At 36.3% G+C, this 11,354-nt stretch overlaps 1 protein-coding gene across 1 annotated transcript; it reads left to right on the top strand.

Annotated features, from left to right (window-relative positions):
- Positions 1-7,955: 7,955 nt before the first annotated feature.
- On the top strand, positions 7,956-10,209 carry LOC132188576 (uncharacterized). The gene is made up of 2 exons (XM_059603073.1): positions 7,956-9,852; positions 10,004-10,209. The coding sequence occupies exons 1-2, from the start codon at positions 7,956-7,958 to the stop codon at positions 10,162-10,164; spliced, it is 2,058 nt and encodes a 685-aa protein (XP_059459056.1). The 3' UTR covers positions 10,165-10,209.
- The last annotated feature ends 1,145 nt before the right edge of the window (positions 10,210-11,354 follow it).

Here is an 11,354-nt window from a genome sequence, read left to right on the forward strand (position 1 = left end):
TTATTATGGTGAGCAGGGAGCGGCTATACTGCGCGGCATGTTTAGGTTAAGGTGGGCCTTTTTGGGCTCCCAAACAGTGAGAGAACTGGGCCTGTCAGAGTGCGTTGGTTAAGTTGGGCTTGTTAAAATTACGCCTTTTTTTTTTCTTTGTTCTTTTCTACGACTCCCAAAAAAAAATATATATTGTTCTTTTCTTTCTTGTATTTGAATAAACATGTTAGATATATAGTAAAACTAAAATTTCATTATTGAAAAATAAAAAATTATTAAGAATTTTATATTTTTTTATGCATAGCTATTCTTTTAGCATATAATAACAGTGATATCATATCACAATTGTAAAATACTACCGCTATAAAGTTTAACTCGTTCTAATGTAAACCCTTTTTCAAAATTTCCCATTTTTAAATATTTAATGTTAATTTATTAAATTAATATTTTAATAGTCTCTTCACGTGTCGATTCAAATTCATCATCAATCAATCAATGAGTAACGTCCAACTCATACTATTGTTCTGATATAATATTAAATTATAGGTTCATCCCAATCTACAATTTGAAATTCTATCCAAAGTTTAGAAGCCGCCCTCATAATGCATAAATCAGGAATAGTAAATAGAAAAGACTAGAAAAAAGTTGGGTTGAAAAGGGTCTCTTGTAAAAGTAACATCGCAAAATAAAGTCATAAATATCATACTTGCCTTAGGGAGTCACACGAATTGGCCACGTGGGTGCAACCGATTTGATTTGGTATTTCTAACCGTTAACGTAAGTGATATAGTGCTTGAACACATTGCAAGTTGTAATTGAAGGAAGAATGAAAAAGGTGTCATAGCCAAGTGAAATTTCTGACCACATGCATGGTATGATTTCAGAATACATTGCAAATTGAAATTGACTCGGTAAAAAAGTTTTAGTGGCCAACTAGATTATTCCAGAATTCTACCTAATCCACCCATGCCCAACAAAGTGATGCCAAATACCAGCAAATTTCGTGGTGGAAGGATTGCAGCTTCAAAACATTTGCTCTTCTGTGATGTCACTTGAGATGAGACAATTCCATTCCCTCGTGGAATAGAACCTAAAGATGTGCCGGGTAGCCGCAGTAATTCGTGTTAATGTGTTAAATTCATATCGTATCGAGGTATTTATAATCAACTTATTTAATTAAATTTATGTTGAATAATAAAATTCGTGAATTCTATCAAAAATTTGAATTATGATTTTTTTTTCATTTAATTTGAACTGGAGAATATTTTATTAGTTATAGTAGATGAATATTTTTGTCATCTCGAAAAGTTAAAAAATAAAAATATTCCTCCACTACAACTAATTGAATTTTCTCCAAATTCATTTGAACTGAAAATGACCTTCACTCCAGAACTCCACCCTCTCTTTCCCCAAGCCCACCTCATAATGACAGAATGTTGCAGCTCAACTAAAAACCTATATATATATATATGTGTGTGTGTATGTGTGAATTTCGAACTTAGGCTGTCCATTTTCTATTCAATTATCATTGTTCTACCACGTGTTTCACTACTACTAAAATAATAAATATTTATTATTTTATTAGTAGAAAGACACGTGGCAAAATAATAACCTTTGGATAAAAAGTAGACGGCCTAGATCTGAAATTCTAGACACTGAAATTTTCTTATGAATTTCAGTGGATCCAAATCCTTCCAATTTTGTTTCAATTGTTAGGAATAAAATTTTAGGCGCTTCTTGGTCTCATCAAGGAATTATTTTTTTTAACTCATTTTATAAAATTGTCATATTTCTTACCTGCTTTTAATAATAATAATAATAATAATGATTAGTGCTAATATTCATAGAAACCTACATTCATAGAAATGCACACAAGTCCAAAATAAAAGGTATATTTGTATCCTGGGAGCTGATTTAACGAGAAAAGAAAAGGAGAAAAAGAAGAAGAAGAAGAAGAATAGTAATTCTTTATATTTATTTATCTCTTTTTTCATACATAACTAGTTAACAGCATTCAAGTGGCTAAACCATACCCAGATCACGGAAATCACCAAAAAAAGAGAGAAAAATACACCTAAGAAAGCAAACTTTCACATGAAGCATGATGATGATGAGTTGGGTAATTGCCTTAAAATAGAATCTATGATATTAGACAAGAAAGAAATATGATGAAATTCAATATGGCCAGAGGAAGGCTCCCATGGCAAACTTTCTCTTTGCTTCAACATCCCCAGTGATGGGCAGCCCATACTCTTTAAGCAAACAATCGAGCTTCCACTCGGGCATGGTCTCGTAGTCGCTTTTGTTGTACCTGGGATAGTGCAGTGGCATCTGAAACTGCCCGCACCGCTCCCTCCCCTCACTCCCGCCGCCTACGCTCGGAGAAGCCCTGTTTATTGACTCCATATTAATTCTCCACTCCTTTTTTTTTTTCTCACTGCTTTCTTTCTTTCTTTGTTTCTTTTCTCCCCTCTCTTTTATAGTCCCAAAAGTTTGTTGAGCAACTCTATGCTTGGTTTCCGCAATTTGGTGCCCTATTTATAGGGGGAAAAAGACCACCATGGTGCAAGTGGTCCAATTACGCTTATTTTAATTTGGACTCAACTTTCCTTAAAAGTAGAATCCGTTATCTAAAAGTTACATGTGTCTTTCAAGTTATTGAAAAAGCACATATTACGTGCTTCTCAAGTTCAAAATACACATGTTATTTTTTAAAAAAATTGTTGTCCTTTCAATTTATTAGTTAGAGAAGATTCGATTTTCAACAAAATGTTGCTTAAAAAAGAAACAAAAAAACTAGAATATTCTTTCCGCTCTGATTCGAATAGACTTTGATCTCATAACCAAATAAAAAATAAATAAATGAAAAAATATGCAATATATATATATATATATATATATATATATATATATATAAAAACAAAATAAAACAAAATAAAATCGATATGATGTTCTCAATTTTTCTTTTTCTTTTTTTTTTTTTAATTTTATTTTTATATTTCATAAAATATGATTTAGTGAATTTTAGTATATGCTTTCATAGGGTTTTAGAGATGGAACGAAATGCTATTTTCATGAATGCTTTTGCTACAAGTCCTTAGAATTTCGACTTTTGGTAATGTAATACATGACATTAAAACAAAGGATCAAATTGAAAGCTACATAATATATATGACAAAATAATTCATAATTTTTGCCAAAGAAAGGATCCCATTGCAAACTTTCTCTTCTGGTCAACATCCCCCATGATTGGTAGGCCATACTGTTTGAGCAAACAGTCGAGCTTCCACTCCGGCATGGCCTCGTAGTCGGCTTTGGTGTGCCGTGGGTAGTGCAGCGGCATCTGGAAGTGGCCGGGCCACTCCCTTCCGTGCTGCCCGTTCGGAGAAGGCCTAGTCACCGATTCCATTGCCCCCCTCCACCTATATCTTTCTCAATGCTTTAAATCTTTCTTCCTGATATCTCTTTGATGAGATCTCTAGGGCAACTATGTTGTGCACTGCTGAGTTATGTCAAATTGGTGACACGTTTATAGTATCGATTATTTGGTGTGGGGTGGACCGTGGAGGAATATTCCCCGGCCAACCGAGCATAGTCGAGGAAGGCATTCAGTATTGCAATTTATTATTGACAGTTATGTTAGTAGTTGATTTCCAAGAGAAATTATGAACACAAGTCTCTCCAACAATAATAATTTAGCATAATAACTTCCCCTACCACCCTTCGAAAATATCGTCAACCTAACTACCCTCCAACGATCTACTATCAAGCTCATTCTCTCTGCAATATTGGGAGCTGAAGATATGAAGGGGACCCTTTAGTCATTTTCTTATTAATTAGTAGTGAAACCTTCAATTTAGGTAACCATTAGAGTCGCTGTGTGTATTAAATGCAATCACCGGTACTTGTACTTCATGCAGATGCAGTAATCCTGTCCACACATTCACTATGTGGAGTATCAGACATGGCAATGATCCATGATCCATCGCTAAGAGAGCATTCAAATAGTCATCTCCATTATTAAGATATCTTCAACCAACCATTACTAGTGATGAAGAATGAATTGCAGAACCCAAAAGAGATACAGACCACATATGGTGCCTTCACTTACAGGGCCAACTGTCGGTCGTTGGTGGAACGAACCGGCATTAGATGTCAGAGACCCACACAAAATCCTGTGCAAGATTCCTATCTCTTCTTCTTCTTCTTCTTTTTTTTTTTTTTAGTTAATTTACCTTTTTTTCGTGTGTGTGTGTGTGTGTGAGGGGGGTGGGGGTTGGTGTGGGGAGAAAGGGAGGGATGGGGAGAGGGGTTCATCGGTTCCTGTCTACTTTTGATGTATTTCAATCTATTTCCTGGATAAGAGAGTGTTCTATTCCTTTAGGTTATTTAAATACTTTAATAATGTTACAATTATTCTTTTTTTTTTTTTTACACAATTTTTTCATAGTAATTATAAAAATCTCATGTATGTGTGAAAAAATTATATAAAAAAAATGAGAGTAAGTATAACATTTCTCTACTAAAAATAAAGAAGCCTATAACAAAAAGCCTAGGAGGCATAGCTACCTAACCGTTCATTTTGGCATGAATATAGTACAGGAATTCGTATAGAATTCCCTTCCCAAATTTTTTGGAATTCAAGCAAAAAATGGAGAGATTGTAGGGCTCGGGTGTGCCAAGCAACCCCAAGCCGGAACAGCAAGGGATGCCAGGCTCACTTGCCCGCAACATCTGGACTTAGCATCCCTTGATTCCCTTTCCTGAATTTTCTAAAATTCGAGTAAAAAATTCTAGAAGATACTAAGAATAACTTAAGAAAATTCAGGTAAAAAATTCTAGAAGATACTAAGAACTTAACTTCCACCATTAACGCCAGAGTAGATTCAAATTTGACATCATTTCAAACAATTCTAATAAAACCACTCGAGTAGCGAAGCAACCTCAAACTTTTACAATGATATAGTACAGGAATTCCTATAGAATTTCCTTCCCAAATTTTTTGGAATTAGAGCAAAAATTGAGAGATTGTAGGGATCGGGTGTGCCAAGCAACCCCAAGCTGGAACAGCAAGGGATGCAAGGCTCACCTGCCCACCATATCTGGGCTTAGCATCCCTTGATTTCCTTTCCTGAATTTTCTAAAATTCGGGTAAAAATTTTTAGAAGATACTAAGAATAACTTAAGAAAATTCTGGTAAAAAATTCTAGACTAAGAAGAACTTAACTTCTACCATTAACGCCAGAGTTGATTCAAATTTGACATTATTTCAAACAATTCTAATAAAACCACTCGAGTAGCGATGCAACCTCAAACTTTTACGCCAACGACAATCCCATGTGACCTATCCAACCTTAACACACAGCGCCATCATTTCCACAACCCTTTGTAATTGTGGGCGCTACATCACCAGGACCACCGGCCCATACCATTGCCACATGCCATGCATGCACTTGTCAACCTCTGTGGGCCACGTCAAGCCTGACAAAATCTCTTCACGGACACCATTAATGCTGCATCACTCACAACTATAGGAAATGAAGAAGAAACCATTTTCACACAGCATGAAATTGAAGCCATTGATCGATCTAGAATACACATTAAAGAAGCAAAAGCAAAAAAAAAATAGCAACTATTAGGAATTAATATTATAAGAAAATATAACCAATGAGTTTCTTTAATTCAAGTTCCGAAATAAAACTATGTGTAAATTAGCAATTATCCCAAGCAAAATATATCAAGGATACAAGTAGATCGAGGTCAACTAGGTACTCAACAGAAACTTATGAAGAAATGGAAGAAGAGCTCAGAAACTGATAACAGAGAGTAAAAGGAGTTAACCTTTACAATATTCTCAGCACACTTCATTAACCATTAAGCCAATTTCCAATTGGTGCAATCCCTCCGCCACCAACGGATTCTACCACTACGCATGCACATCAATCAAGCGCCTTCATGGCATTCGTTAGAGGTGGTAAAATCAGTCGGTGGGTCGACCTATTTACGATCCGTAATGACTCGAGACCCGTTTAGGGTAAACCCAAACACGACTCGTTTAGCTAACGAGTGAGCACCACCAAAGACACGACACGATAAGTTCGCAGGTCACCCTACATGACCAGCTTAACCCGTTTAGTTTAGTTTAGTTTTTTTTTTAATGAGAGTGATGAGTTTGGTCATAAACGGGCCAATTTATAAACGGGTCATTAACGAGTCCATTAACTTGTTTATCAAAATAAACGGGTCAATTGACCTGTTTAATTATGACCCAAACCCATTAAGGGTTTAAAGAAAAAAAATAAAAAATAAAAAATAATGTGTATGGCGGGTCACCCGCGACACGACCCGTCAAGAGCAAAATAACGGGTCGACCCGTTTATGACTCAAACCCAGTAATTTTGTGTCGGGTTATGTTAAAATTGCTAGCCTAGCATTCACTGCCACAGTTGACGTCTTCTATTGGTCATGTTAGATCTTCAATTTTCTCACTTCTTCTGCAGCGGATCTCTGCCGTTGGAACCTTAATTCTTTTGGTCTGTATATGGACATTCTCAAATTTGGTTGCAGTTTTTGTTTTGAACTTTTGGTGCCTTCCCAACATCGATCCTTTACCGGATTCCTTTTTGATCACTAGGATGGTGCTTCTCTTCGCTAATAAGCCAATAAGTGTTGTGATGACAGATTTCTTTGGTTTTGCCTCTTCAAATCACCAGTTATGGCGGTCAATCCAATGAGCCGTGTTATTTATTTAACTAATTCCCAATACTTCTTAAGGATCTTTTGCATTGCTGTGATTGTTTTGATGTTGTTATTGGGATGAACATTCCTTTGTTTATTTCATTTTGTCATCCTATTAACCAAATAATTAATGGCCATGGCATATCTATTGGGTGAACAATTTACCATGTCATTCTCACTCCTTATTTCCTACCCTCTTAGGTTTTTTTTTTTTTTTTTTTAGAAATGCTAGGATCAATAAATTTCTCATATTTGGCCCATATGTCTTTATAATCAATCATTAGATTTGTAGATTTATGTAGATTTCACATAAGTCAATGGTGAACCTCACAAATTTGATGATTAATTGTAATTAAGAGAATATGAGCAAAATACAAATAACTTATTAACCTCTTAAGTTTTTTTTTTTTTGCACGATGAAGTGTACATGTGGCAGACAGACGTGACGCGACTTCATATTGACATATGACATGTTATGTCAATCTAAGTGGCAGATGTGTTGTCAATCATTTAGACGGTAAACTAAAATAAAATTTGATTTTTGCACACAAGTAAAATCTAAGAAACTAATAGTGGAAATTGAAACTTCAAGAACTAAATTGAAATTACGAAAAAACTTGGGATTAATTTTAATTTATTTTTTTCTAATTTTTATTATGTCGTGTATTAAAAATTGAAATCCGTGATGAACTCCACCCACTTTCCCAATTTCTTTCGTGACTAAAGACCAAACGCGTAGTCAGTTGCAAGGACATACGCTGTCAAAATTTAGTTAAAACGGTTAACTGATCCTTTACTATATTCTAAACCAGAACACCGAAACTCGCGGGAACAGTAATTCTACAACACAGCACCATCCACCGCAACAACAGTTAACCATACTTTCAAACAAACAAACAATTAACACAATTTTCCGGGGAATTTAATTTAATTATTATAATTTTCATAATAGAGGTCAAATATTCCGGGGAAAGAGAGATATACAAATTCCTTTTTTAATTACACTGAATTTGCTAAAAGTTCTGCTTGAATTGCGAGAATCTGGTGGGATTTTGTTTTCCTTGTACAACCTAGTTTTCGATTTTCGTAGGTAATTAAGAATACGGTGGGAATCATTTTCAAACTTCTTTTTTTTTTTTTTTTTTGGTTGGATTTATCTTTTGTGAATAACAATGGAATTTCATATGTTTTGAATATTTGACATCAGGGTAGTTTGATCAGGGGAGATGGAGCAATTTCGTCAGATTGGAGAGGTAGTAGGGAGCTTGAAGGCTCTAATGGTTTTCAGAGACAATATCCAAATCAACCCACGTCAGTGCTGTTTATTGCTTGATATCTTCAACTTCGCATACGAATCAATAGCAGAGGAGATGAGACATAGCCTGATATTTGAAGAAAAGCACGTGAAATGGAAAGTTCTTGAGCAGCCTTTGAGAGAACTCCACAAAATATTCAAAGAAGGAGAAGCCTATATCAGGCAGTGCCTGGAAACAAAGGATTGGTGGGCTAAAGCCATTACCCTTTATCAAAACACCGACTGCATTGACTTTCACATCTACAGCTTGCTTTCCTGCATTCCCATTGTCATTGAAGCAATCGAGAATGCGGGAGAGTTATCTGGGTGGGATCAGGATGATATGCAAAAGAAGAGACTCTTTAACATGAACAAATATAAAAAAGAACATAAAGATTTGAAACTTTTCCAGTGGAAATTCGGGAAGCAGTACCTCATCACCCAGGATTTTTGCAATCGATTTGACACTGTTTGGAAGGAAGATAGATGGATTCTTCTAAACAAGCTCCAGGAAAAGAAAACTTTGGGTTCCACAAAGCATGACAAGTGTCTCAGTGATCTTCTTTTGAAAAACATAGATGGGAAACTCTTTCCAACCTCAATCCTTGTCGGGTCTAAGGACTACCACGTGCGGCGGCGGATTGGGAGCGGCAGCCAGTACAAGGAGATCGTATGGTTGGGGGAGAGCTTTGTCATAAGACACTTTCATGGGGATATTGAATCCTTTGTTCCTGAGATTTCTAGACTGTTGTCTCTTTCCCACCCAAACATAATGCAGTTTCTTTGTGGGTTTACCGAGGAGGAAAAGAAAGAGTGTTTTTTGCTTATGGAACTCATGAACAAAGACCTCTCCAGCTACATGAAAGAGATTTCTGGCCCAAGGAAGAGGAATCCATTTTCTCTTCCTGTTGTAGTTGATCTTATGCTTCAAATTGCAAGAGGAATGGAATATCTGCACTCAAAGAAAATCTACCATGGAGATTTGAATCCTTCCAACATTCTTGTCAAAGCAAAAGGCATCTCAGCAGAAGGTAATATGCATGCAAAGGTTTCAGGGTTTGGGCTGTCCTCCATTAAACGTGTGAGCCAAAAAAGCTCTTCAAATCAAAATGGAACACTCCCATTCATCTGGCATGCCCCTGAAGTTCTGGAAGAGCAAGAACAGACAAGAAGTAGTACAGCCAATTCCAAGCACACAGAAAAGTCAGACGTGTACAGTTTTGGAATGGTTTGCTTTGAACTCTTGACTGGGAAAGTTCCTTTTGAGGATAGCCATCTTCAAGGAGACAAGATGAGCAGGAACATTAGAGCAGGGGAGAGGCCTCTTTTTCCATTCAATTCACCAAAATACTTGACCAATTTGACTAAGAGATGTTGGCATACTGACCCAAATCAACGGCTGAGCTTCCCATCCATCTGTAGGATTCTTCGCTATATCAAACGGTTCCTTGCATTGAATCCTGACTATAACAGCCAGCCAGACCCACCATTGCCGTTGGTCGATTACTGTGAGATAGAGGCGGCGCTCTTGAGGAAGCTCCCTTTCATGGGAAGTTCTGATCCACCGCCTTTATCACAAATCCCATTTCAGATGTTTGCTTATAGAACTGAGGAGAAGGAGAGAACAAGTGCAAGCCTAAAAGATAATTCAGAATCAGGAAGTGATGGAGGAGCTTCAGCTTATGGGGATGAAAATTTGCCCATGATGGATGATCCAATCTTCTCACCCGCAAACGAAAGCAAGTCATTAGCTTCTTCACCCGACACTGCGAACAAGAAAACCTCATTGTTAAAGAAAACTCCTGATGTAAAAGCAAACAGACAAGCAGGTACTGTGCATGCATCATTATTTTCTCCAGAATAATTTAGAAAATCAGTTAATTATTGCCAACATTTCATATCCATCTTCCCTTTCTGGAGAATCTGAGATATTTATTTGTTAACATTATTATCCATTTTCCTGTTAATTTGGTTTCACAGGAACAGCAAAAGGAGGAAGATCCATAAGACCTCCACAGCTGACGGCTTGTGGGCGAAGTGTAAGAATGAGTTCAGAAAGCCAGCCAATGGTGAGTCCAAGAATAAGTCCAAGAATGCGGAGAACATCTTCTGGGCATGGCTCAGAATCCGAATTCTCCTAGACTTCTTCCATGTTACCAAATCATTTGCCTCAACAAAAGCTTCACTCTTTAATTTCAGACATGTGGATCATTGCTAGATCAGAAATATGTACAAAGACAACAGAGTTGGATGGCCAGAAAAGACTCATGCAGCTGATTCGAGCAATTGGCATTTTTGATTAGATTATAAAGATAGCTTTAAAAAGAGGTAGGAATACCTTGCTTTGACTGCTCAGGAAAAAAATATATATGTATATTACTTCTTGCATCAGTATTATTATTTGTTTGAGAAAATTAAGCACAACTTAATGTATAAAGGGGTTTTTTTTTTTTAATGAATAAATCATTCCATTAAGCTTTGATGAACAAAACACAGCACTACAGCTACTCAAGTTTAGAATTCTCGTCCTCAAGAGGTAGCTCAATCGGCTGGGATCACGCCTAATGAAGCGGAGGTCACAAGTTCGAATCTCTCTCCTCCCCTCTTGTGCAGACATGTCAAAAAAAAAAAAAAAAGTTCAGAATTCCCTAAATAAAATGACGCTCCCCAAAGGGAACAACAACCAACATCAAAATAAACAAATACAGCAGAACTACAAACTCATTTGCCTAAAACTGAATTAGGGAATTTACCCCGTACGGAACAAAGAGCCTTATTCAAATCAAAATTTTTAGGCCCATTTTAGATGATACTCTAGTCTTCACATCCCATGAAATTATCTTCAAGAAATATATATATATATTTTATTTATCTCATTTTACAAATTAATCATTAAATTTGTGGACTTACGTGAATCTCACACAAATTTAATGATTAATTTATGAAATTTGTAGGATGAAATGAAAAAAATATTTACGTAAATTATTTATCTTCCCAAATATGGGCCTACGCATCGGCCTAAACTCCTACATATAAGGAACAATTTATGATCATCCATTTATACAAAGAAAAAAAATGCGGGAGAAATAAAAAAATGCAGGGTCGTTTGTCTACTTCCATAAATAACAAACAATCTAACTAAATTAACGGTAATTACTCACGGCTAGTTTCTCGTCTCCTACAATATTACCCGCAATTTATTGGCAACTAACGCTCTCTACATTGCAACAGAGGTTTCTCAACCTTCATGGGCTCCGCCCATTTTGAGCCAATGTTTACTTCTTTTTTCTTTTCTTTTTTTCCCCTTTGGGGGATAAATGGGACACAAACG

Source organism: Corylus avellana, chromosome ca7, assembly GCF_901000735.1.
Source record: "Corylus avellana chromosome ca7, CavTom2PMs-1.0".
Taxonomy (NCBI): Eukaryota; Viridiplantae; Streptophyta; class Magnoliopsida; order Fagales; family Betulaceae; genus Corylus; species Corylus avellana.

Coding starts and splice junctions, on each gene's coding strand:
- LOC132188576 (XM_059603073.1), top strand. CDS start 7,956: ATGGAGCAATTTCGTCAGATTGGAGAGGTAGTAGGGAGCTTGAAGGCT. Junction 9,853..10,003: donor AAAAGCAAACAGACAAGCAG/GTACTGTGCATG, acceptor TTGGTTTCACAG/GAACAGCAAAAGGAGGAAGA.